Genomic DNA, 27,730 nt, shown 5'->3' on the forward strand with positions numbered 1-27,730 from the left:
CAGGCACCCACTGCGTGTGAGCTGAAGGACTAAGGGAAGAGCGAGGCCTCAGTCTAGTGTGGCTGAGCCCGGGTGACAAGCAGTGATGCCATGCCAGGCTGTGACCCAGGCCCATAGCACAAAGGCCACAGGGTCAGGAGTCAGGCCCAACACAACCCTCAGAGACTGCGCGACCCAGAGCCAGTTACTGCTTCTAAGTCTCAGTCTCCTCATCTGCAAATTGGTGATAACATGCACCTGATGGGGCCATCCGAGGCTCCAGTGAGAAAGCACACGAGGAACACAGCATGGCATCTGGTTCAGGGAGGTGTTCGGGGGACAAATCAGTAAGGTGTGGCCAGATGGCAGGTGCTGCACTGACTGGCACAGGAGCCTGCCTGGCCACCCAGGGGTTCTGGCCACGTTGGCCTCTCCTTGAGCCTTTTGAGCTGTTTTTCAAGTCACAGGTGCTCCTGTCCACACCCCACTATCTGGTCTATGTTCTGGAAAGCTGAGTTGCTAGTACCTTCTAGGAAGTTGAGGCCTCAAAGCAAGTTCTCAGAACCACAGATGCCCTTGAAGAGGGAAAGGAGGAAGGGAAGAAAAATGCAGGAAAGATGCATGACGGATGGAAGGAGAAAAGGACAGAGGAAAAGATGGATAGAAGGAGAAGGAAGGAAGGAAGACAAGAGAGAAGGAAAGATAAATGGAAGGAAGGATGGAAGGAAAGATGAACGAAGGGAAGGAAGGATGGAAGAAAAGATGGATGGAAGGAAGGACAGAAGGAAAGATGAACGAAGGAAAGGAAAAATGGAAGGAAAGATGGAAGGAAGGAAAAAATAGATGGAAGGAGGGAAGGAAAGATGAATGGAAGGATGGAAGAAAAGATGGATGGAAGGAAGGATGGATGGAAAGTGGGGAGGGAAGGGAGGAAAGATGGACAGAAAGAAGGAAGAACGGAAGGAAAGATGGACGGAAGGGAGGAAAGATGGATGGAAGAGAGGGAAGAGAAGGAAGAAAGGAAGAGGCAATGTGTCTCAACAGCCACCAACTCTTTCCTGAATTGCTCACCCCCAAACCACCCCGGGAGTCCTCAGTTTTGTCCTCCCCTCTTCCTTCCTGCAGGCCATCTCCACTGACCACAGCCAAGCAGGGAGGCTGGGCACATGCCCTGAAGAACACGGATGCTTTTTCTGCTCCTTCTGTCATTTTCCTGTCCTGGAGTTTTCAAATGGAATTCGGGCTCCGGGTGGCTCAAAGCCGAGGGCTTCCATCTACAATTTTTTGGGGACAAATTGGTACAAGCGCTAATCTCTGCTGAGGAGATTATGCTCGATGGAGAGAGGCCTGGAGTAACTGGAGAGATAAGGCGCCCGCCTGTTGCCTCGAAACCCTTGACTTCAGCCCCTGGCACCTTCACAGACAAAGGAAAGTGGAAATGACTTTCCAGACAGCAGTGGTGGAGGTGAAGAGGGATTATTCTGTGGCTTGCCCACCTCACCTCCATGGCTCCTTGGGTGGCGGGGGGCAGGCATCATTATTTGTCTCTGGGTGGTCAGAGCAGGGGGGCGTCCAGCCTCACGGCAGTCCATCTGAGTAATAGGGAACAGAACTGACCAATGACTGATGTTCTGGGGACTCAGCCATCCTCGCCACCAGATATCTGGGCTGTGCTTTTACTGGAGCTCAGGATGGGGGATGAAGAAGCCTCCCATTTCTATAGAGCTCTGTGGTTTTCAAAATTCTTTTGCAGGGAAGAGAATATGGGCTTTGGAGCCGTCAGCCTTGGGGCCCCACCCTTTCCTTCCTATCCCATGTCCTAAGAGCTCTTTGAGTGAAGGGGTATCAGAACCATCCATGCTGGGGAAGGAGGTGAGGCCCAGGGTGGGACAAGGAGCTCGCTAAGCCCATGAGTAATGAGGGTGGTGTGGAATGAGGGCCAGGTTTCCTGACTGCACCAGCTCTGCCTTCCTGCAGCGTGCACTTCCCAGCCCTCCTTGTGGAAGCCAACACAGCTCACCTGCGGGCAAGGCCTGACACTGGCAGATACAGCAGTGGCTGCCCCACCTCACCTGCTGCCCCTGTGAGACCTGGAGCAGGTGTCTGGCTGGTGGTTGGCCCAGGAGGGGAGGGCAAGGGGTGGCTGTGGAGGACAAGGCCTGGGGGTCTTGGTCTTGGCTTTGTGAGTCCTGAGAACAAACACCCGTGCAAAGCAGCCCAGGTGTCTGCTGGATGCTGGGTGGGATCCGAGAGGATGATGTGTGGACCCAGCTGCTGCTCTCAGAGAATGTACAAGCACCCGTGGGAGCCAGTTCGGTTCACCTGGGCAGCAGAATGGAGGCATCAGAGTAAAGGAGGAAGAGCCATTCCCCTTTTGCTGCCGCTGCTTTGTGTGTTAGATTCAGCCTTGGGGGGCCATCCGGGGTGGGAGCAACATGCCCACCATAAGCAATGACTGATTAAGCAGGGAGGGGAGGGATGGTCGCAGGGAAAATAGGCCCTCAGGGGTGGACTTGGGTGGCCCCAGGCCCATCCCTGCCCCCTTAAGTCTCTTTTCCCATGGGTGACATGAGGGGGAAGGACTGGATGTTCTCCAAAGCCCTTTCCAGCCTGGACAGTCCAGGGGTCATGAAGGGCCAACCCACCTCTTCTCCCGTCAGGTAGAAGGCTGAGAGGAGTCCCCCGATGTAGCGGATGTTCACCTCAAACAAGGATGCTTCTCCGCTCTGCAGGACAGAAAGGAGGGGGACAGTGGGGACACTTGTAAGATTCAGACCCTTCAGACAGGTCACCCTGGCCACTGATATTCCTCCTGTACCTGTGCCCGGCTCTGGTGAGCCAGGCAAGGTGGTGGTGGTTTTCGTAACAAAAGTTGAGACGAATCAGCACCTGCCTGGCAGAGCTCCTGCAATTTCCAGCATTCCAAATAAATACTGGGCTTGGTTTCCTTCCCCAGCCCTTGCCAAGGCGATGGCAGCAAAGTGATGCCTGGCTGTGCTCCAAAGAGCGCCAGAACCTGCCTGGAGAGCTGCTGGCTGGAGCTTAGATTGAGGGGAGGCGAATCCCACTCTGGTCAGGCTACTTCCCCTTCCCGGGGAGACCCCAAGGCTTAGCAGGAAGACAGCGTGGCCCTTCCCTGGTTCTCTGAGGAGGCTGTGGGGCAGACAGGGACAGGCTGGGGCTAAGAAGGAGGGGCCAGGCAGCTGCATATTCAGTGAGCAGCAGTTTCTTGGGCCCTCAGTTCAGAGTGCACAGGGCATGCCCATACTTGCCTTAACCATTTCTATTTTCTTTCCTAAGTTGGGATTGCAAATCAGGGGTGCTGGAGCATCACGCCAGGACCAGATCTGGGGTAAATCCCACCTGAACCACTGACCTGGCTTTGGCACCTCTGGAAAGATGTGCAGCCTTTCCCTGCCCCATTTCCTCAGCTGCAGAAAAGGGCTGCCAAACCCTCCCATGCAGGGTGGACATGGGACACAGGGGCACTGCAGAGAGAGGCCTGCCCATAGCCAGATATGCCTGTTGTCACCCTCCTTGCCCCAGAGGGTTCCCCCAGCATGCTTTGCACACCACTGTCTTTATTACTGAGAACAGCAGTGCTCATCTGTTAACCTGGGGGAACTCTTCCACCCACAGAACACCTCCAAAACCACCCCCTTTCAGCCTCCCAGGGCTCAGCGAGGTCAGAGTGTGGCAAGGGTCATCATTCCCACTTCTCAGATGAGAAAGTCAAGGTTCGAGGTCGAGTGACCCCACCTTGCTTTCTTCCAGGGATATTTCCTCACCTCCCCTACCTGCCTGAGTGTCCCCCGGTTCCTAGGGCACTGTGGGTGGCTGCCTGAGCCCATTCTGTATCCCAAAGAGCCACTCTCTACACAGGGGGCAAGGAAGGCCTAGGGGGACACTCCTTCCTTCTCCTTCCTCCACCTTTCTCCAACCCAAAGACGGGTAATGGAGGATTCTCAGCTTCCTTGGCCTCACACAAACAACCAGAAGTGTTAACAAGCCTCAAAGTCATCCTAATAATGACAAGGGTGACCTCACTTTACATCAGCATCAGACTTCACAGTGTTATAAAATGTGGTTACAACTCTCCACTGTATTTAATTCTCATGATAAGCCTATGAGTTAGGCATTATTAATATCGTTGCTGTTGTCATCATTCTCATTGTATAGTCGAGGAATCTAAGGCTCAGGGAGGGTCAATGACTTTTCCAAGAGGCGCAGGGCAGCCAGGACTCCAGAGGCCTCTGTCTCCAGAGAAGCTCCCCTAAAGTGTTGCATTCCCAGGCTCTCCCAGACTTTCCGCCCTGCTCTGTGCTGGCAAACTGTCTCTCAAGGAGGCAGGGGCCTCGCTGCTGCCAGGAGCTGGAGGAGCCGGTCCCAGACCTGTCTGCAGCAGGACCCGGCACTCCTGGAGCCCACATGGAGGCTGGTGTGTGCTTGGATGCAGCCCCTCCTCCCCTCCCGATCTCCACTGCTTACTCCCCAAGTCCATGTAAATAGCCTCTCTCCGTGGGGAGCTCACCTCTGGGATGCAAGCCTTGCTTTAGTCTGGGCTGAGAGATCAACATGGTGGAGTCTGGTGTTCAAGGCCGTTGTGCCATCCAGACACATGACCATCCCCTCTGCGAGGCCCTGGTCCCTGATCAAGTGTGCCTGCAAGACTGGAGACCAAGAGGTCCCAGGCCTGGTCATGGGCCTGCAAAGGGACGTGCACCACCCACTCCACGCCCACCCCACTCAGCCATCTCAACAGGCCAGTGCAGGGCAGGCTCAAGGCTGGAGCAGCTCTGAGCAGATGAGCCACTTCCCTCCTCCACAGAGCCATTCCCCACTTGCTGCCGCTGCTTTGTGTGACAGATCCAGCCCTGGGGGGCCGTCCAGGCTGGGAGCAATGTGCCCCAGATGAGCAATGACTGACCTTGCAGGGAGGGGACAGATGGTTGTGGTGGTGTCCCCTCCCTAGGGAGGATGCTAGACTGGGGAGGATGTCCCCACTTCAAGGCTGTCTTAAGGGAGGGGCTCAGCACAGAGTGCACGGCAGCCCCGGTTCTGAGACTGCTGGGCTGTGCAGCCTTGGGCGAGACCCTCAACATCTCTGGGTCTCAGAGATGACAGGGTGAAGCTGGCTGTTGGGCCTCTTCTGACCCCCACCCGCCGAGGGCCTCTGACTCACCACATTCAGGTGGAAGTTCTCTTCCACCCAGGCCTTGGCCTCCTGGAACTCCTCTTTCAGCTCCATGAGGTAGAGGGTGTCGAGGGAGTCAATGACCGTCGCCCCACTGAGGCCTCCTGCAGGCACAGAGCATTGAGGGTGTGACCCAGGGCCATCCTTCTCTTTTCTCCAAGCCACCGCTCCCAGGGCCCCTCCAATGCCAGCGCAGGCTCGGCGGCAAAGGCTGACCTCAGGCACCATCCAGGCGGGCTCCAGTGCCACCATCGAAGGTGAGGCCGAGACCCAGAGTCCCCACCATGGGCTGCTTCCTCCTCAGGGCAGAAAACAGCGGCCAGAAACCGAGGGCTCAGGCTGAGCCACTTCCCAGGCCTCGGTCCACTCTTCTATTGGTCAGCGGGTCAACCATCAGTGCCAGTCAGCCACCCACTTCTCTCTACTTTGGCATACAAAACTCTTTTTTCTTTTTTTTGAGACAGGGTCTAACTCTGTCATCCAGTCTAGAGTGTAATGGCGCGATCTTGGCTCACTCCCGCCTCCGCCTCCCAGGTTCAAGCAATTCTCCAACCTCAGCCTCCCGAGTAGCTGGGACCACAGGTGCTCACCACCACGCCCAACTAATTTTTGTATTTTTAGTAGAGACGAGGTTTTGCCATGTTGGCCAGGCTGGTCTGGAACTCCTGGCCTCAAGTGATCCACCCACTTTGGCCTCACAAAGTGCTGGATTACAGGCGTGAGCTACCACACCCAGCCTGTCATACAAAAAAAAAAATATTTTTTTTTTTAGACAGTCTCATTCTGTCACCTAGACCAGAGTATAATGGTGCTATCTCAGCTCACTGCAACCTGCAACCTTCACCTCCTGGATTCAAGTCATTATCATGCCTCAGCCTCCCAAGTAGCTGGGATTACAGATGCACGCCACCACACCCAGCTATTTTTTGTATTTTTAGTAGAAATAGCGTTTCACCATGTTGGCCAAGGCTGGTCTTGAATGCCTGGCCTCAAGTGATCTGCCCACTTCAGCCTCCCAAAGTGCTGGGATTACAGGCATGAGCCACCGCATCTGGCCCAAAAATCATAACCGTGCCAATCCTCTATCTCTTCCAGATTAGTTGTAGCCAATAGAGGGTGAACTGAGGCTCAAATAGAAAATAGGATACCATGCAGTCATCCACACAGGTGGGGTCAACCTGTGCCTATTTACCTGGGGAGATATCCATCGGATCTGTTTTTTTTTTTTTTTCTTTTTTTAAAGTAAATTGCAAAGAAGAAAAAACTAGTATAATTCTTATTGTACATCAAAGTATAAGTGTACAGAACTAAGTCTGGATAGAATGACCCAGTGGCTACTTCCGAGTGCCGGGATTACAGGTGCTTTTTGATTTCTTCAGCTCATATGTTACTTTTTTATAATCAGAAACTTATTTCCATTAAAAAAAAAGAAAGAAAGAAAGAAAATTTGGGCAAAGAAATCAAACAAATGCACAAAGCAAAAATTTGTGGCCATTCTCATTCTAGTGCATGAATGAACTACGAGGCCTGGCCCCTACCATCGCGCATCAGGCAACTGTCCTGGGAGTAAAGGCTGACATAAGTGCAAAATGATAGTTTTCCATCCCATAGAACCAGACAGAAAAGTAATGAGGAAGACACCCTCGGGCACAACCAGAGCCTTCTGCACTCAGTGCAGGAAACTGTGAAGGTGAAGGGGAGGGAGAAAGAGACATGCCCGGTACTATCTGAAGGGCTTCCTGAAAGAGGTGGCGTCTCTCATCAACTCCTTACAACTATGGAGTCACTGCAGGCAGCAGCAATTTCCTTTAGGGACCAGAGTGCAACCCTAAGAGGAGTGATTGTTCCTTCAGTGTCCTCCCTGCAGAGGCTGAAAACATTAAGAGTCACAGGCTCCACCTTTGGCAGTGGAAACTCTGGAGTCTGTTGAGCCCACTTGAGTCTGCAGTGTGCGCTTTGTGGCACCTCCTGAATTCAGAGTTAGCCTCTAATCTCCTTAATGAGGGCTTCCTAACTGCTCACTTGTGTTGACTGAAGGAGGAGAATCCTGAAATTGACACACTTAACCACCTCTCTAGGCTGGGCAAGGTCTGAAAAAGGACACGGCCGGAAAAAGAACGGAAGTGAGAGTGAGAGGGAGGGAGCAGTTAGGAGGAGGATGAGGCTGGAGGTAGAAGAATCTATTACCAGAAGGGAGGGCTCGCCAAGGAGGGAGCAGAGGGCTGGAGGGACCCAGCCCTGTGTCCTGGGATGGGTTGGAGGTCGGAGAATCTATTACCAGAAGGGAGTTCACCAAGGAGGGAGCAGAAGGCTGGAGGGACGCAGCACTGCGTCCTGCGATGGCTTCCCTGTTTGGGCTGAAGTGCATTTCCAGAATGTCAGCCCTCCCACGCTTAAGGAGTGGTAGGAAAACACATCCCAAAGCCAAACAGACTTGATCCTTTGCTGGTTCATCCCAGCTGCTTCCCTGTAGATGGCAGGGCTGAACGGAGTTCCTGGGCCTTATTCACCCTCTCGAGGTGCTCAAGCAGGGAGGCACTGAGGAGCCCAGGCGGACTGAGCAAGGCACACAGGGTGCAAGCCTGGTGTCCGTGCTCCTGGCTGCAGCTCAGGCCCCTTCCTGTTCTATCACAGGACCTCAAACCAGACGTTTGAAGGGCCTGGAGGAATCTGGGGGATCCTGCTGCCCCTACCCCTTCATTGTCATAGATGAAGACCTCAGAGAGGGGATGGGACACACTCAAGTCTAGACCAAGGGGGGACTGGCCTGGCCCCAGGCCAAGTGGAATGTTTTCCACACATGGGGCATGGCGGGGCCGCTCAGTTCTCTGTGAAAACAGTTGCAGATCTGATTACCCACCCCACCCCACCCACTCGGATCAGTTACGGATCAAGAGAGGCCCAGGCCGTGTGTCCTTCAAGTCCAGGGGACAGGCAGCCACAGTGTCTGATTTCTGAATCCTGCCCTGGACTCCCTGGTGTTTTCACCCCATGCGCCCTTCTTCCTCTAGATCAGGCTGGGAGGGCAGCCAGGGCTCCTCGTGACCAGCTCTGCCCTGTGACGTCCCTGGGGACGCTCTATGCGGCCAGCTGAGAAAGCAGCTTGCTAAGAGATTTGTTGGCAAGTTCCTGCCCCTGCTCTCAGGCTCCTGAATCCTTCTCTTGGTTGGTCTCCCATCCCCATTCCCACCTGGCACATGGCTGAGCTGCAGTCCAGCAAGGCACTTACTGGAAAGCCTTTCATTCCAGGCCAGAGGTTACCCAGCGGTCAGGCTGGGCAGGAGAGAAGGCCCTATCCTGAATTCAACCTTATTTGCACCTGCAGCCACCCTGGGGCAGCTCCCCAGGAGGAAAGACACACTCCCTGTTCAGCAAACGGACCATGATTTATATACAAAGAGCCAGCTTGGATGCTTCCCTAGGGCTGCGGCTGGGGCGGGCTCCATGTTGGTCCACTCTCCTGTTCCAGTTCTGAAGCCATGGGGTTCACCCCTTCCTGCCAGTGCAGAAGGTAGTGAGGTGTCTTAGAAATAATACAGACCCAGCAATCAGCAGCCTGGTGTTCAAATCCTGTTGTGGGCAACACATCTGCTCTAAGCATCAAAGTTCTCATCTGTGAAATGAGGTTAAGACCACTGGACCAGGGCACTGGGGAGCCACTGCAGGTTCCTGAGCCAGGATAAATACATCATATACACACCTGGCCTAGATACATCTGATAAATACATTCTATATGCTTGGCACAGACTAAGTGCTTGATAAATCAGTTCATTGGCATTATTTCTGGGGTCCCTTAGTTCACTTTGAAATAGCAGCCTGGCCAGGGAGTGAGGAAGGGTAACGAGGTCGGGGAGACCCTCTTGATCCTTTCCTTTGGGAGGGTTCGGACCTTTGGCTACTGAATAAAGCCTTTGCAAGGCAATCTCACACATAGCTAAGAGGCTGGCTTTGGTGTCAGGGAGATGCATGTTCAAATCCTGGCCTCTTATACCCTAGCTGTGCAATAACGCAAGCCATTCTACCTCTTTGTGCCTCATTTCCCTCATCTGCAAAATGGGGATGACACTAGGACCTGCCCCATAAGGCTGCTGGGAGGGTTAAATGGGGCAGGTTGATGGACAGGGGCTGGAATGATAGTGAGTACACGCAGCCCTCGTTGCCCCCACTGGCCCTGGGCAGCCTCTCCACAAAAATCTTCCTGGGTCAGTGAGGCCTTGGGTTGCAACTGCATTCCCGGCCCTCTCCCTCACCCCTGCAGGGCAATGTGAGTATGAGATTGCAGCTTGCAAAAATCCTTGGCCCAACTTAGAGGAAGACCACCCCATAGATCCCATATGTATCTGCTGCCGAGGCCATCACTACCTGATCTCGTTGTGTAGCTGCCTCCAAAAGGGTGCTCCTACCTCCAAGACCCCTTCCCTTTATCTCTTATCCACCCTAAATCCAGATTCAACTTGGGTCTCTCCCCCAGCTCAGGAACCACCAACGGCTCCCCAGTACCCATGCAGGAAGGGGTGCAAGCTCCTGCTTCCATACCTTTGCACGTGTGGTCTTCTCTGCCAAGAAATCTTCTCTGTGCATCTTGGCATGTTCAACACCAACATGTTCTTCAAGGTCTGCCTCCCAGGGGCAGCCTGACCTGGTTCCACTAGCTAACCTCTCCTTGCCCTGAGAGTGCCCACAGCACTTTCTTGGACACCCACCACCATCTCCCTGCACTGTGGGGCTTTGCCTCCCTAACTAGACTGTGAGCCTCTTGAGGTCAAGGGTTCCCACTGCCTCTCTCATACCCCTCCCCACCTTCCAGCCTTGTCTCTAAGCATCCCAAAGGTCAGAACCCCCAAACCCAAAAGGGCTACTTGCCATTCCCTGCAGCCTCTTCACACACCGCTACTTTTATGACTTTTCTACAAACTCTGCCAGGAACTGCCTTTCCCCATCCTACCTTCTCCTGTGGAAATCTAGGGCCCACCTCAAATGCCTCATTACCCACAAAGCCATGCATGTGATCTCACCTTCTGATGTCCGGCTTAGAGCCCTTTCTCTGCGAGAGGGTCTTCCCCAGCTCCCCATGTCTACATTCTAGGCCCCTACACTGTGCACCTCCACTTTCCCCCATTCTCATCTCATGCTAATGGACTCTTGCGTTTCCCTGTCCGTCACTTTATAATAGTGGGGACTATAGTCTGCATCTGTGTCTTCCCCACAGTGGGACGGCAGGAGGGCAGGAGCCAGGCTGGTCTCCCAGTGTCACGGATCCTGGCTCCTTACTGGATCTTGGCCTTCAGGCTGCCAATCTTCCTCTTGCTTCTCCTCCTGCCCTGGGATGGCTTCTTCCCAGTCTCCTGTGCTGGTTCCTCCTCATCTCCTGACCTCTAAAGACTGGGGTGCCCTGGGGCTCCGCCTTCGGGCTTCTTTTCTGTCCTCCCTCATTCTCTTAGTGATTTCAAATCTTAAAATCCATCAGCCAGGCACAGTGGCTCACGCCTGTAATCCCAGCACTTTGGGAGGCCAAGGCAGGCGGATCATGAGGTCAGGAGTTTGAGACTAGCCTGGCCAACGAAGTGAAACCCTGTCTCTACTAAAAATACAAAAAATTAGCTGGGCATGGTGGCAGCCACCTGTAATCCCAGCTCCTAGGGAGGCTGAGGCAGGAGAACCGCTTGAACTCAGGAGGTGGAGGTTGCAGTGGAGCTGAGACCGTGCCACTGCACTCCAGCCCGGATGACAAGAGCGAAACTCCGTCTCAAAAAAAAGGAAAAAAAAAAAATTCCATCTACATGTTGATGACCCCCAGATTTAAGTGTCCTGCCAAGACCTTGTCCCGAAACCCCAGACTCACATATCTAACTCTGCAAGCACGTCTCCACTTGAAGGTCTTCGGGCATCTCATGTTTCACTGTCTGAAAGCCAATCCCATGCTTTCCTCCAGACCTGTTCCTTCCAGTCTTCCTCATCTTGATTAATACCAATGTCCTCCTCCCAAGAGCTGTGGCCCCCAACCCTTGAGGCTGTCTTGCACGCCCTCATCCAGTCCTGCAGCAAATCCTGCTGGCTCTGTCTCTGCAACATTTCCAGACACAGCCCACATCTCACCTCCTCCGTGCTACTGCCCTAACCCAGCTACCTCCTCTCTCTTGCATTTATTTCACTGGCTTTATTATTTCCCTGCCCCCCTGGCATCTACCCTTGCCCTTCCCTCTTCCCCACCCCCCCGCCACCCATCTGTACTCAGTGTGGCAATCAGAGAGATGTTTTTAAAAATTCAAGTCGGCCAGGCGCGGTGGCTCACGCCTGTAATCCCAGCACTTTGGGAGGTCGAGACGGGCGGATCACAAGGTCAGGAGATCGAGACCATCCTGGCTAACACAGTGAAATCCCGTCTCTACTAAAAATACAAAAAATTAGCTGGGCATGGTGGCGGGCGCCTGTAGTTCCAGCTGCTTGGGAGGCTGAGGCAGGAGAATGGTGTGAACCCAGGAGGCAGAGCTTGCAGTGAGCCGAGATCATGCCTGCACTCCAGCCTGGGCAACAGAGCGAGACTCTGTCTCAACAACAACAAAATTCAAGTCATATCATGCCACTCCTCTGCTCGAACCCCCCCATGGCTCCCATCTGACTGAGAGTTGAAAGCCTTAGTCCTTCCCATCCCTGGGGCCCTGTGATCTGCCCTGGCTCCCTCACTGCCTCTCCTCCTCCACTTTGACTGTCCCTTCAGCCTCCACTTCAGCCTCCAAATCCTGCTCCTCGCCTAGGCCCTGGCAGCTGCAGGCCACTCTGCTGAAACTGTTCCTACCACTTGCTGTCCCCTTGTCCTCTCTGGTTTTCCCCAGCCTTCATATCACCACGGGCACCACGCACGGATCTGCTCTCCCAGACACTCCTTCTTCTCCTGCGGGGTTGGCTTCTACGTGGGAGAACTCAGTTCACCATCACCTTCCTCTGCCCAGAACACTTTCCAGCCCCCACGGGGGCACGTAAGTATTTAGGAATGGAAGACCCCCTCCCCAAGGGGGGCTGTGGCGCATTCACAACCCCCAGTGCCTGGCTACAGTTTGACCCTAGGAGGTATTAAAGGTAAGGGGTTGGGCTAAACAAAATGAGCCCACAGCACGGGCATCTGTGGTGACCACGTCCAGAGCAGGGTCGTCTACTTTAGGGGCTGCCACCACTATAAAAAGACCCTCCCACCAGGCTGCCCAGGGTGACAACATGTGCCCAAAGCCTCGCCCTGCACAAAGCTTTCTGTGAGGAGCGTGTCAGTCTCTACAAGGAAATGAACCTCCAGTTCCCAGAACCTCCTCCCGAGAAGCCATTGAGCCAGGAACCAGCCTGCCTCCCTGGATCGTGGTCTGTATCCCACCCTGCTGACTCTGCCATATTAATGATGATGAGGTTTTTATGTGATATCATATTAGCAAAGAGAAATGGTCAGGCTGGCAACACAAACTCCAGGAAGAACATTTAGAAGAAAAACAATCACCCAAGGCATAGCCTATTCCCACAATATCCCCAGAGCCACATACTAATTGCTGCATTTAATTTAATGAGATAATCCACAGAGATTTTTCCTAATCTGTAAAGAAACAACACACATGTTTTTCTCAGCATCCACAGAAACCCATGTGGCTGTGTGGCAGGCCACCTTTTCAAAGGCGGCTGCTGTGGTGTATCTTATCCCACAAGAAGAACAAAGCTTTTCTTGTGACACTGACACACCTCCCATGGCTCCTTCCCTTGAACCTGGGCAGACCATTGTGATCACCTGGATCAACAGAATGAAGCAGAAAGGATGAGGCGCTCTTTTCTTTATTTTTTTGGGATAGGGTCTCTTGCTCTGTCATCCAGGCTGGAGTGCAGTGGTGCGATCATAGTTTATTGTATCCTTGAATTCTGGGGCTCAAGCCATCCTCCCAAGAAGCAGGGACTATAGGAGTGCACCACTATGCCTGAATAACTTTCAAAATTTTTTTGTAGAGATGGGGGTCTCACTATGTTGTCCAGGCTGGTCTCAAACTCCTGGCCTCAAGCGATCCTCCCATCTCAGTCTTCCAAAGCACTAGGGGTGAGCCACTGTGCCTGGCTTGACCTTAAGGCCCAGACCTTAAGAAACTGGCCGCTTCCACCTCCTGCCTCTCAGAATGCTGGATCTTGAAACCAGCCACCATATTGTAAGGAAGCCCAAGATAGCTAGCTCTCAAGGAGAAAACATGTAGAGAGCCACGTGTCGGTTTTCTGACTGACAGTCCCATCTGAGGTTCTAGCCAACAGCCAGCATCAATTGCAGTGCATGACTCAAAAGCTTCCAGATAATATCAGCACCCAGCTATCGAGTCAGCCTCAGCCTTCAAGCCTTCCCAGCTGAGAGCCTATACATGACTGCACATTTACAAGCTGTCCCGTTGTGCCCTTTCTGAATTACTGATCCACTCAATCTGTGCGCATAATAAAATAATTGTTTTAAGCCCCCAAGTTTTGGAGTAATTCGCAATATAGCAATAGCAACTGGAATGGTTTTGCCACATGGGTTTTTAGGAAGATTAATTAGAGTGACATCCCCATTACCCAAAGTTTATTGTTTAAAACCAGATTGTCTAGTATGATGAGGTCTTCTGGCTGCATAAAACCCATTTATGGATTGGGACCTCTCCATTTCTATCTGGTCTGTTTTTTGTGTGTTGTGTTTTAATTTTTTTTTCCTTGAGCAGGAATATTTTCCTTGAATTTTCCCATGATGGCTATTTCCTGGGTCACATAGCACTGTGCTCTGAGGCTGAATATTTCCAGGCAAAGGTTTCTTGAAGCCTCTGGAAGGAAAGATATTTTTTAGGGACTCTTCCTGGAACCCAACAGAATGCTCTTACTGGAGGCTGATGCATGAGAGATGAACACATAACGATCACATCGTTGCCCTGTTTAACTGCCCTCAACCTCACCCCTGCCTCGGTTCTCCAAGTTCAAATTCCTGGGCACAGCGTGCAGAGCCCACGGTCCCAGCCGTGGCAAGCTCTCCAGCCTCACCTCTTGTCCTGCTCTCTTTGCATGTGATGCTTGACCCACATCAGACCACCAGCAGCTCCTCAGACTCCCTGGTGTGCCTGCTGCTATGGGTCTCTCTACTGGGATGCCTTCCCTTGCAGTTGGCTTGGTAAACACCTACTCATCTTTCTGGCCTTGACTCATACATTAAGCCTTTTCCCAAGACATTCCTGAGCCGCCAAATAGAACTGACCATGCCCTCCTTTGGTGCCCACCCACTCCACTGCACGTGACTTTATCCCAGCACCGTGTGCACAATATTGTATGTCTCTGTGTAGGTGCCTGTGAATCCTAGGGTGCAGTGGCTGGGTCTAACACTTCCCAGTGGCCCCGGCATCCATCCTCAGGCTGGGCACAAAGAAGGCAGATACGAGTGGCTGTTGAATGAATGAATGAATGAATGGCGACTGGAAACACGAAAAGCTCTTTCTTGGGGGTTGCCAACACTTTACCAGGCCCCTGGGCCTCGGAGAAGACACAGCACACACAGTACAGTAGTGGCCAGCTACCAAGGAAATCCCTGTTGAAGGGGTGAAATGGGCAGCCACAGATGTCAGGGCCCTGGTGGAACTAATGGCTTCCTCCACCTTTCCTGAGCAGATGCCACGCTTTGCTGCCACAGCTGACTGGAGAATGGTTACCACAGTCAACGGCTGGAGGAGGTTCCCTGTGACAGGTGGCTGGGCACAGTTCACTGAAGCAGTCCGCTGGACACAGCTCCTCATTGGAAAACAGGGTGTGTTTGTAAAATGTTAATGTTTGTTTTTAAACAAGAGTGGTGGGTGCTGTCTGATCTGGAAACCTGTGTTTAAAAGCTCCCTCTGACAGTGCTGTAGAGCAAGCTCTGAACTGCTTTCATCTCAAAACTGGAGCTCAGAATTCTGGAGTGATATCTCCAAAGTCACAAAACTCAGGGCAGAGCTGTGACCAGAAGCCACCTTCTAGCCATGTGACCTTTACATTTCCTGTGAGGCCTTGATAGGGAAGAGAACATGGGCTTTGGAGCCAAACAGACCCGGTTCTGATCTCAGCCTCAATCACCCTTGCTGTGTGAGCTTGGGCAACTGACTTTTGACCTCTTGTACCCTCAGTGAAATGGAATAATGAGTCGGGGGGCAGGGGGCAGTGGCTCATGCCTATAATCACAACACTTTGGGAGGCTTAGGCAGGTGGATCGCTTGAGCCCAGGTGTTCAAGACCAGCTTGGGCGACATGGCAAAACCCTGTCTCTACAAAAAATGCAAGGGGCATGTGCCTGTGGTCCCAGCTACTTGGGAGGCTGAGGTAGGAAGACTGCTTGAGCCCAGGAGGTAGAGGCTGCAGTGAGCTGTGATGGCGCCACTGCACTCCAGCCTGGGAGACGCAGCAAGACCCTGCCACAAAAACAAAAGTTAAACAAAGTAAAATGGGACAACGAGGTCTCCCTTTTAGGGTGGTATGGTGATGAGTTTGGACGAATACATATAAAGAACCCCCATACACTGTCCAGCACTCAGCAGGCACTCACTACAAGAGAAAATGACACACACAGCATACAGCAGGTACTCAATGCATGGGGCTGTTATCACAAGGTTCAGTTCCAACAGAGAAAGTCACCCTCAGGCTTGGCAAAGCTACGAGCCCTGGCAGATGCTTGGCCCAGCAGAGAAGGTACTGCCTTTGTGCCAGGCAAGCAGAAAGCGTGAGTCACAGGGAAGACAGGACTGAGCTGGGCAGGGACTGGGGCATTGTAACTACCCAATAGGACTGCAGTACTCTTTTTGCCTCAGCGGGGAGAAGGGCAAAAAATCAGAGCCCTTTGCCGCTCATCCCACCAGACATCAAAGTCCAACTACTGTTCTGGTGAGCTCCTGACAGCAGACACAGAGACCCTTCATGCTCTGGCCTCTACTTGCCTGGGGAAATTAGATGGTTGTTCAACAAATCTTCACTCCCTCCCTCTCCCTCCTTGGGAGGAGTAAATATCCCTATCCCATTAACCTTGGGCTTTTCCATGTAACTTGCTTTGGCTTCATGGTGGGTGGGGAATTAAACTCTGCCCGTGATCTTAGGTTTGGCTATGAGACCTGCCACAGGGATTCGTGGACATGATCTGAAACATGCTTGTACGGCTGGGCTTGCTCTCTTAGGCTCCCATGCTTCACCATAAGAAGAATGAACCGCAAATGGCCACTGGTCAGGAAGGATGAGATACGTGCAGAGCAGACTCGGACCTAGCTAGATGCAGCCTAGATAAACCAAATTCCAGCCTTATCTGCAGTAACAAAAAACACTCACTGTGGTCTGCCTCTCACTGTGGAATACTTTGTTATAATACAAGCCTGTTATGCAAATAGTTGACTGATACAATGCTCTTATAGTCCTACGTCACATATATACATATATACACACACACACATATATATACATATATACACACACACATATACATACATACACATTTTGAGACACAGTCTCGCTCTGTCGCCCACGATGGAGTGCAGTGGTGTGATCTCTGCTCACTGCAACCTCCACCTCCCAGGTTCAAGTGATTCTCATTGCTTCAGCCTCCTGAGTAGCTGGGATCACAGGCATGTGTCAGCATGCCCGGCTAATTTCTGTATTTTTGGCAGAGGTAGGGATTCGCCATGTTGGCCAGGATTGTTTCAAATTCCTGGTCTCAAGTGGTCCACCTGTCTTGGTCTCCCAGAGTGCTGGGATAACAGGCGTGAGGCACCGCAACTGGCCCCCTGTGTCTTAATCGTCTTTTCATGTGTTCCACATTCTAGGCAAACTACTACTTCCATGTAGCCCATTCTCTCCAGCTTCCAGCCCTTTCTTCAAGCTGTTTCCTCTCCCTGGCATGCCCTCTTCTAACCCACAATGTCCCCACACGCCTCAATCCAATGTCTACTTCAACTTCTAGATAAAATGTTTCTTCCTCCATGAAGACATCCCTGATTCTCCCATGTGGACCTCAGGTTTTTCTCCTCTGAGCATTTTTATCAAAGGCACTGTTTATCAACTTCTGTTACAGTAATTTGTATCCTTTTCTCAAATCCATTCCAGGCAAGGAGTGTCTTCATGGCTAGATCTAAGCCTGGTTAATTTAAGCCTACACAGACCCCGCAGAGTCAAGGTGTCTTTGGGATCTGCGGAGTGAAGGACTGGATACCCTCCCTGCACTGCCTCTATGTGAAGAGGCCTCCTTGACAGCCAGTGCCCTGGCCAGAGGCAATTCCTCTGTGGTGTGAGGTTCTGGGAGCCAGACACTGACTCCATAAGGCTCTGAGATCCTGGCCCAGGGTAGACACCCCCAAAAAAGTTTCTTGTGGAATGTGGAATTCTAAATGCCAGCCAACCCTTCCTTATTAGAAGTTAAGAACAATCCTTTTGTGCCTGGCACTGTGCTGTTTGTTTCACATCCATCTTTTAAAAATTCTATCATTGGGCCAGGAGCAGTGGCCCATGCCAGTAATCCCAGGACTTTGGGAGGCTGAGGCGGGTGGATCACTTGAGGCCAGGAGTTCAAGACCAGCCTGGCCAACATGGTGAAACCCCATCTCTACTAAAAATACAAAAGTTAGCCGGGCGAGATGGTGCACGCCTGTAGTCCTAGCTACTCGGGAGGGTGTGGCACAAGAATCGCTTGAACCTAGGAGGTGGAGGTTGCAGTGAGCCATGACTGTGCCACGGCACTCCAGCCTGGGCAACAGAGACAGACTCTGTTTCAAAAATAAATTAATTAATTAATTAAAATAAATTAAAAATAAAAAAATAAAAACTCACTGTCCCTCTTACAGACAAAGATTGAGGCTTAGAGGAATTAAGTCATGTGTTCAAGATTCATTCATTCATTCATCCCAAATATATGTTTTGGGTACTTGGGGTATGCCTGGCACTGGAGTCTAGTGGAATGAGGGGAAGTACCCGCAGAGACACATCTAAATGTAACACATGTGATGCAGAAAAACAGAGTGGCCACGGAGGAGCTCCATTTAGGTGGAGGTGGGGGACGCAGTGAGGAGATGGGCAGCATTTGGGCAGAGGCTTGAAGGAGGCCCAGGAGGAAAGGGGCCAAGGGCACGACAGGCAGAATGCATAGCACACTGAAAATCCCGAGGTAAGGGTTGTGTACAGTGGGAAAGGGGGAAAGCAGTGGGCAGTGAGGGGGTGGGGGCCAGACCACACGTGGCCCTGGGGCTTCAGGAAAGGGGGTCTGGATGACTTAGGAACAGGATCTGACTGGCTGCTGTATGATGAGTGGCTGGGCCCACCTTGTGTAGACTCCAGAGTTACCCATCTTGGTTTGGTGAATTGTCCTCTAGGCACTTATGGATGAAGAGGACGGGGGCAGGAGCACCTGGGTCTGCGCTTTGAGACCCTGTGAAGGCAGCTGGAGATGCTCCCCAGTGGTGGTGGGCAGCTGTTTACCAGTCCAGGAACAAGAAGAATTCAACAAGACCATGGGGCATGTGAGCCAGGTGCCTCACCTCAACTCCTGGGGGAGGCTCCAGCTGTCTTTGACAGTGCCAGAACCTCCAGGGCCCACGAGCACAAGGTTGCAGTGCTATCTTGGGTATACATTGTGGCCACACAGAGCTATGCATTGATCATGGCAAACACAGCCTGTGGACCACAGCCAAGAGGCGCAGATGCATGGTTCTGATAACAAGATGAATGATGATTATTGGAAAGGGGAAAAGAAAGGAAATCAAAGAGGTTCCATTCACCCTTGCAAAACATTAAGAGATAGCAGAGGCAGTACCAGGAGGGCCTGGTAGGGAGCTGAGCCCCAGGGAGGGTCTTTGTAGTTGCTGGGATGGCTTAGCTGCAGGCAGTGGGCCAGCAGAATGGATTGAGTCCTGGAAACCCATGCTTGGATCCACCACTTACTAGCTGCCTCAGTTTCCTCATCCTCCACAGTGGGAGCAAGACCTCCACCTTGCAAACCATCCTGAGGGCTAGGGATCACGCAAAATGCCGGACGCCACAGACGCAAACCTGCGTGGAGGCCAACACCATGTTGCTGAGTGCACCACAGGCAGCACCTCTTTTAAGTCTCACAACACGCGAGGAGGAGGGTGCAATTCCTGCCCCTCTTTTACAGATGGGGAAACTGAGGCTTAGAAAATCATCTAAACCTCCCAGTGCTGATGAACAGGGAGCCAGGACTCAACTCCGGCTATCTGCCTTCCTTGGTGGCTCTGCCCTTCACTGCTGTGCCATTCCATTCCTGCACAACTTAGGAGACTGGGCCTGGTTTGGAGGGCCCAAGAAGGTCCCAGGGAAGTACTCTCGGCTTTGAGACCGCAGGCTACCTCCTGCGGGCCTGTGGCTCAGCCTGACCCTATCTCTCACCTCTGGGCTGGAGCAAGGCCCCGCTGCAGCAGGCACTACCTTGCAGAGAGCTGCCGCCTCTCCCTGAGAGCCGGGGCACCCTCTGCAGGAGCCTCCCCACATGCCCTCGAGGGGTGGCTCTTCTTACTTACACTGTTCTGGGACCCACCACTGATCCCCTGGCCCAGGCTCACTCATAGGAGGGTCTGAGTTGGTCTTTTTCTCTGACAAATGGGAGCCTTGGAAGGAAGAGATCCTGCCAGATGCATCTGTGGAACCACCAAAGAGCCTAGCGTGATGCCAGGTGCATGGTAGGTTTGGAGTAAATATATAGTAAATTAACCCTGAGATAGAACAGAGCAGGAGCCCAGAGCACGCATGACCACAGGCCGGACAGGTGGCCCTCTCTCCATCAGGCCATGATGAATCCACCTGGTTTACTCCCAGCATCAGTAAAGGGGAGGGGATCAGCCTATACTCCTATAGACCAAGAGCCTTCCTTTTCTTTGGTCCACAGGCCCCTTCTAGAACCTCACAGAAGCCACTCAGGCTTCCCTTTGCCAGACTTACCTGTGTCTAAAAGAGAGGGAGGCAGGGGCCTGAGACAGATTCCTACAAAGGACAGAGTAGAGCAGAAACTTTGCAATCAGGTAGACTTAGAATAAAATCATAAGGTGACTTCTGGTCAGCTACCTTATCCCACGAGCCTCAATACCCTCCTCTGTGAAATGCAGATAATGTAGATTACTGAAATCACTGGTGCTAGTGGATACACAATGAGGTTTGTTTGTTTTCCTTAAATGTAAATAGACTACAGAGGATACCTATGAGCTGCCTCTCATTTGATTATTATTATTGTTATTAATATTTTTTGAGACAGGGTCTCACTCTGTTGCCCAAGCTGGAGTGCAGTGGCATGATCACAGCTCACTGCAGCCTTGACCTCCCCAGGCTCAGGTGATCCTCCCACCTCAGCCCCCCGAGTAGCTGGACTACATGAGCATATGCTACCACGCCTGACTAATTGTTTTGTACACACGGGGTTTCACCATGTTGTCCAGGCTGGTCTCAACCTCCTGGGCTCCGATGGTCTGTCCACCTCAGCCTTCCAAAGTGCTGGGCTTAGAGGCATGAGCCACCAGGCCTGGCCTCATTTGATTTTTTAAAGGCAGCAACGATTGTGGGGGAAGCACAGGTTTCTGGTCAAACCATGTGCCTTGGCTCTGTGGCTTACCAGCCTGTGACCACAGCCAAGTGACTTAACCTCTCTGAGCCAGCAGTGAGTCTGCATCTGTCCAAGGTACCAGCAATAACCCTGTCGCAGATGTGGGTGGCTTGGATTAGGTGAACGGTGCAGGAATCCACACACACAGTCTGGCAGGAGAGTGAAAAGGAGGAGGAAGTGCTCACGCAGGGAGAGGCCCGCCCCTCCCCACTGCTTGCCCTGTCCACCCACCCACAGCCAAGCCAGGCCTCATCCAGTCGTGACAACCCTGAGCATGCTTCCAGGGCAAGAGCTGCCCCTGTTTCAGACCTCAGTGCCCAAACAATTCACAAATGCAGCAAACGTGCTACAGCCCAGGAGACAGCTCTCCGCTTCAGAGAAAACACACAGTTCAATTTCCTAAAGATCGAACCCCAGGAGCGTCTCAAGGCTTTCCCAGCAAGAGCAGTTCTCGGAACTCAGGAGGCAACACCCTCATGTGACTGAACAATTAAAGCCCTGAGTGTTTGTCATTCTCGGCTAAGGTTTTTAAGGACAGCTGAGAAAACTAAAAAAAAAAAAAAAAAATCTGATTTTGGCAGTGTGGTTTTCAGAAATATATGGTAATCCATTTTTGTCAATCCACAGAAGGCACAGCTCAAATCATTAAAAAGCCATCGTACTTAATCATGCGTGGAGAAGGCCAGTCTGCCTCTGAGATCATTTTCAAACGGTTTCAGGGTAACTTTCAAAAACTCACAGGCAAGCAGAGAGCGGATTATGACAGACCGTAATCTGAGGAATTTCTCTTTCTGGTTCTCAGAGGGTAAGGGATTTATTTGAGAGGAAATCACCACCCAGACCTTGGCCTCGGTAGTGGTGGTGACAGTGGTGAGGAAGATTCTAGGATGGATCAGGCCTGACCTCTGTCCTCACAGAGGCTGCAGCTGCTTTCGCAGAAAGACAGTAAGCAATTTCCCAGCAAAACAGCAAGTAAATGAATGATTATGAAGCCTGTGACAGGTGCTAAGAATAGGTGGAAGCTTATGCAGCTGTTAAGGCCTGGCTGTGAGCCACAGGGACCTGGGTTTGGAATTTGACTTTGCCACTCTGCAGCTGTGTGACGTTACACACACTCCTCACAGACCGGATCTCAGCTCACTGCAAGCTCTGCCTCCCGGGCTCACGCCATTCTCCTGCCTCAGCCTCCCAAGCAGCTGGGACTACAGGCGCCCGCCACCTCGCCCGGCTAGTTTTTTGTATTTTTTAGTAGAGACGGGGGTTTCACCGTGTTAGCCAGGATGGTCTCGATCTCCTGAGCTTGTGATCCACCCGTTTCGGCCTCCCAAAGTGCTGGGATTACAGGCTTAAGCCACCGCGCCTGGCCTGTTAAAAAAATAAAAATTAGCTGGGCATGGTGGCAGGTGCCTGTAGTCCCAGCTACTCGGTAAGCTGAGGCAGGAGAATCACTTGAACCTGAGAGGTGGACGTTGCAGTGAGCCGAGATCACTCCATTGCATTCCAGCCTGGGTGACAGAGCTAGATCACTCCATTGCACTTCAGCTGGGTGACAGAGCAAGACATCGTCTCAAAAAAAAAAAAAAAAAAAAAAGAGAAAACGGGATGCCTTGTAGGCTTGGGAGATCAATGAGTTAATTCCTGGGAAGCTTTTACTGCAGTGCTTGATACACAGTAAGCTCTCAATAAATGCTGGCCGAGTGGCTAACTCTGCTCAGGAAGACTCGTGGACCTGTGATGGATCGGGAAGAACGAGCAGGAACCTGCAGGGTGGAGGGCAGCAGGGGGGACATTCCAGGCAGCGAGCACAGCATGTGCAAAGGCCCTGAGGTAGGAAGCTGCTCAGAGAGGAGCATAGGTTTAGGCGGAGGGGAATGAGGGGAGCAATGTGGCCAGTCAGCTGGAGCCATCCTGGGAAAGACTTCAAATGCAGGCCAAGGGGTTTGGTCTCTATGTTGAGGGCCATGAGGAGCCACAAAGGGGTGTCTCAGGGCTGGGCCATGAGCAGCCGTGTACATTAGAAGCTAACGAAGGGGCAAGAGGCTGCCGAGAAGGCTGGAACAGCATTTGGAGATCCAGAATCCTTCTGGGGTCAGAGCCACACAGCGAGTTTTCTTTCATGTCTCAGACTACGCTGGGCGCTTGTTGACTCCTAGGTGACCAAACTCTCACTAGGGGACCCCAGCCTTTGTTTGAGGGTAATACCCTCTACTGTGCCAGGAAAGATTCTGCTCCCGTTTCCCTTCCTTAGGCAGAGCCGGTGAAGGGAAATAGCCGTCCAGGCAGGAACTACATTTCCCAGCCCTTCTACATCTAGGTGGGGCCGCAGGACCCAATGGGGTGTGGGCATAGGCTCCATACACCACTTTGAGGCTGGCCCATAAAAACCATTCGTGGATCTTCCAAGGCTGAGGCTACCTTGGGGGTTACAACCTGAAGACAATGGTGTCTCCATCACCCTGAGTGCCTGAGTCATTGGGGGAACAGAGCTCTCCCCACCATCAATTTGACTTTCCATGAGCAAGAAAGAAAAGTCTGTTGTCTCCAACCACTGAAGTCTCTGGATTTATCTGTCACAGCAGCCAGCACTGCCCTCAACAGACCCACCAGGCAGAATGACATTGGGCACTTTACCTCCCTGAGCCTGTTTCTCTCACACAGATTGTTGTGAGTGCCTCATAAGATGACAAGCGTGAGTGCTTTGCAAGCAGCGAGGAACCACAGAGATCTATCACGGGGTTATTGGCTTTGGTCCCTCTGAGAGCCCAAGGTTGCAGAAGGGAGGGGACTCTGGCCAGTCCCTGCTGAGGCAGGGGAGTGCAGCAGCTAAGGCCTGGAGAAGCTCCCGGCAGGGGCTCAAGATCCACCAGCAGGTCCTGGCCTAGGCTGGGGCCTCTCACTCCAGGCTTTAGTTCAGCCCTTTGAGAGATGCTCCTCAAATAGCTGAGCTCCCCGAAGGGAGGAGGCTGGGGCCTGGCTTCCATCTCCTGGCAGCTGCCCTGGGAAGCAGTCGGCCCAGCCTCCCTCTGATAACTTGTTCCAACCTCTCACAACTCATTAACAGGAAATTGCATTCCCTGCCAGGAAGACGCACGCCTGACTTTTTCAGACATGGCAGGTAGACTGTGTTATCAAAGCCTTGTCATGTGTCTGCACAGTCCCCACGCTCTCCTGCTCTCTGGTGTCCTCGGCCAGGCTCTGTGCTCAGAGCACACATTGCCTTTGGATGGAGCTGGGCAATCTGCCAGCTTGTCTGGCCAGGGCCAGGGGCCCAGGATGGATTCCCGCAAGGGTACCTGAGGCTCAGCCTGTACCCCTCTCCTAAGCATCCCACACTCCCTGCCCAGGACTGGGGCTGAGACCCCGCAGGGGGACAGGGTGGGGAAGGCCTGAGTGACACAGGATGTGAAGAGCTGTCTCCGGCCTCAGCGACGTTCACACAGAATACCCTGGGCACTCCGTGTCCTTTTGCTGCTGGGTTCCTCCGCCACAGCTTCAGAGTGGGGGTAGAGAATGCTCACGCCCAGCCTCTGGAGCCTGGAGTAGGGTGCAAGGCCACTTTGTCCTGCACGTATCCCCCACTGTCCCGTTCTCGGGCAGGGTGGGTGCAGACGCCAACCTCCTCCACCTCCCATGCTATCTCATCCCTTCACACAGTCACTCTCTGCCTCTCACTGGGGACCTGTGAGGAGTTCTCCAATCACCTGGCGGAGGAAACACTATCAGTGCCCTGGACTCCGACAAGGACATGAAGCATCCATTTCCAAAGTCTATCCACAGGCAGGACTTAGCCTGTTTGTTCCTCACCCCCACCCTGAGCAGTGTCATTAAACCTGGTTTACAGAGGAGGAATTTACATGACTGGTGCCTAAGATCATCCAGCTAGTCTGCTGGGCAGTAATCTGAGCTGGGTCTAGCAGCCTCCATGATCATGATGGCTATGTGTTTAATACATCCTTCATGCCAACAACTAAACTGAGAATTTTACTTTTTTTTTTTTTTTTTTGAAACAGGGTCTTACTCTGTCAACCAAGCTGGAATGCAGTGGCACGATCTCGGCTCACTGCAACCTCGACTTCCCAGGTTCAAGCCATCCTCACACCTCAACCTCTTGAGTAGCTAGGAGAACAGACACATGGCTTTTTTTTTTTTTTTTTTTTTTTTAATAGAGATGAGGTCTCACTGTATTGCCCAGGTTGGTCTCACACTCCTGAACTTAAGTGATCCTCCTGCCTTGGCCTCCCACAGTAATGGGATTACAGACGTGAACCACCATGCCTGGCTGAGAATTTTATACTCTTAATCTTCATAATTATACTGCAGTGTAGATGGTTATATTATCTCCATATCTAGATGACAAAACTGAGGCTCAGAGAAGCTAAGAAGCTTGTCCAAAGCTGCGCAGCAAATAAGCAGGAACCACGGCCTGAATGCCTACCGTACTTGTGCTTTCTCCCTACACCAGCGGCCTCACAGGCGAGACGGGGCCCACCTGGGGAAGGCAGATGATGAGGCTTCAAGTCCTACCAAGCAAAAAAGCAGGGTATAAAATTGCACACATGCTGGTGACCACACCCCATTATAAAGTGTGTGTACATGGATGACATGGGATGGGGTCCGGTAGTCAGTGGCTGTGTGTCTCAGAGGGAGGCAGGGCCTGGCAGCTTCTGTTAGTGCCTGGCCACCGTTGGCTGAATTCTCCCTTGTAAGGATGGCTAAGGGTTAAGGTAAATAGGAACCAGGTGGGCACAGGTGTGGTGGGTCCACCTTGCTGTGGCCCTGGAGATAGTGGTCGTGGTGGTCCTCCCTCTCATTCCCTTTCCCCAGGTGTAAGAGCCACCTGGTCAGATAACTTCTCCACCTCACTGCATTCCAGACAAGCTTCTGCCTTGGGCAGAGATCCAAGCAAACCAGAGACCACTGCTCTGAGCACTGACCGCTTTTGAAGAAGTGAAGACTTGCAGGAGAGGGGCTATAGTCGGAGCAGTGTTAAGAGAGTCCCCCACCATAGAGGCCAAGGCCAAGGAGCCGGTCTGCAATGGCCTGTAAAAGGCCCTTTGCGATCCAGCCCCTGCCCAGCTGGGCAGGTAACTCAAATGAAAGCCTCACCCCTTTCATTTCATGCCACAGCCACATTCAGCTCAGCGTGCTGTACCGCCGAGCCTCAGCCCAGGCTGGACCTTCTGCCCTGAGCACCTTCTCATTCTTCAGCTCTACCGTGTGCATCTGTTATTCTCAGATGCCTTGAACCCAGCCCCAGTTTTCAGATGGTGCAGTCTCCCTCAAATGCCACATGCCTTCGACTTCCATTAAAACAAACACTGGGAGAGAATCCTTAATAATGCCATCTAGAGGGCAAAGTGGGAGGCGAGGCAGGATCCGGAGGCCCTGAAAAGTGAGGTGGGATGGCCCAAGGACACGCTGCACACTTTATTCTAGGAGGAACTAGGATAACCCATGAAGCCCTCAGCAGGCTTGCTCTAGTAGGCCCCTAATAAGCACTCCGGTACTCTCACGCCGTCATGCACTTGCACGTGCTGTGCCCTTTACCTAGAATGTCCTTCTCGCCTGGGAGACTCCAGCTTATTCTTCAAAGCCAAGCTCAACGTTACCTGCTCTGTCAAGTTCCCAGAGGCAGAATCAGTGGCTCCTTCCTCTGTATTCCCGTAGCACTTTGACCTCATAATTATGCGTGAATCCCTCCTCTAGGAAGAGAACTCTTTCGAGGCAACGGACGTGGCCAGTGCACCTTTGCATCTCTAGCATCCATCCCAGAGCTGGCCTAGAAATGCCTCTGAATGAATGAATTAATGAGCTTCCTTTTGCTAAGATCCCAAGATACCTATTTTCCCACCTCCTGCTGGGCCTTCCCCTCTCCAGTCACAAGAGGAGCAAACTGAGCCTTTTGTCTTCACACCACATTGGTATTGACCAGGGTTGGGTTTTAATGGTGCTTTGACAAAAGGCAGCTCCCACATTCATTTTCCTTGGCTAATTACATTTCCCAGTTGAAACGCTTATCTCTGGACTGGTGTTAAAGACATAATTAGTTTCCAGAATGGATTCAAAAGAGGTGAGAGCAAGAAAATAATTAAGCCAACTTCTGATTGAATCAAATAATTAAGCAGATTTAATCGGTTGCCTGTGATCTACAGCTCTAGCCTGGGCCTGGGGAGTGTACTGCTTTATCAGAGAGATCATGTCTGATTGTTTTAGAGATGGACAGCATTTCTTCCAGTAGCAAGTAAAGGATTGGCTCTTTTAACTGAATGCAAATCAGGGCGGCAGAACCCCAGGTTCCTTGTTTAGGCAAAATATTCTGTGTTTGCAGGAAAATAATAGAGGCTGGGGGGTGCTCTGTTCGTGAGCCATGCCTAGCCACTCACAGTAGAGTTTGTACCAGTGGTCCCAATTCCTTATCCCTTCCTGCATTCATGTCCTTTGCCACTGAGTAGGATGTCTCTCCCCATCCTCCTCCTCTGGGTTCAGACACATGTGGCTAACTTCAGCCAATGAGAGCAAATGTGACACACGCAGAGGCTTGAAAAAGCACGTGCATGTTTCTGCTTGTTTTCTTGTCCTTTTGCCACCTCCATGGGAACACATCTGAATGAGAGCTGAGATGCAGAGATGCGTGGAGCAGAGCTGAGTTGGCCCAGTTGTCCAAGCCAAGGATCTCTTAGATCAGCCAACAGTCAGCTGCCCTCGGGCACAAGGGTGAGCCCAGTCAAGACCTGCAGTCGTAGGCCGGGAGTGGTGGCTCACGCCTGTAATCCCAGCACTTTGGGAGGCTAGGTGGGTGGATCACAAGGTCAGGAGATCAAGAATATCTTGGCCAACATGATGAAACCCCATCTCTATTAAAAATACAAAAATTAGCCGGGCGTGGTCGCATGCTCCTGTAGTTCCAGCTACTCTGGAGGCTGAGGCAGGAGAATTGATTGAACCCGGGAGGCAGAGGTTGCAGTGAGCCGAGA

At 52.2% G+C, this 27,730-nt stretch overlaps 1 protein-coding gene across 3 annotated transcripts in view; it reads right to left on the reverse strand.

The window, feature by feature from the left end:
* MAN1C1 (mannosidase alpha class 1C member 1) overlaps positions 1-27,730 on the reverse strand; it is a 174,916-nt gene that overhangs the window by 40,761 nt on the left and 106,425 nt on the right. For all 3 annotated transcript variants that reach the window (XR_003309739.2, XM_023219589.2, XM_023219588.3), the window contains exons 3-4: positions 5,162-5,277; positions 2,625-2,705 (exon numbers count right to left, since the gene is read on the reverse strand). Coding sequence is in view for 2 of the 3 variants with exons in the window: in XM_023219589.2 (XP_023075357.1) it covers positions 2,625-2,705; positions 5,162-5,277 (197 nt within the window). In the remaining variant the exon portion in view is untranslated. The remainder of the gene's footprint in view (positions 1-2,624; positions 2,706-5,161; positions 5,278-27,730) is intronic.

The sequence above is a fragment of the Piliocolobus tephrosceles genome, chromosome 1 (assembly GCF_002776525.5).
Source record: "Piliocolobus tephrosceles isolate RC106 chromosome 1, ASM277652v3, whole genome shotgun sequence".
Classification (NCBI taxonomy): Eukaryota; Metazoa; Chordata; class Mammalia; order Primates; family Cercopithecidae; genus Piliocolobus; species Piliocolobus tephrosceles.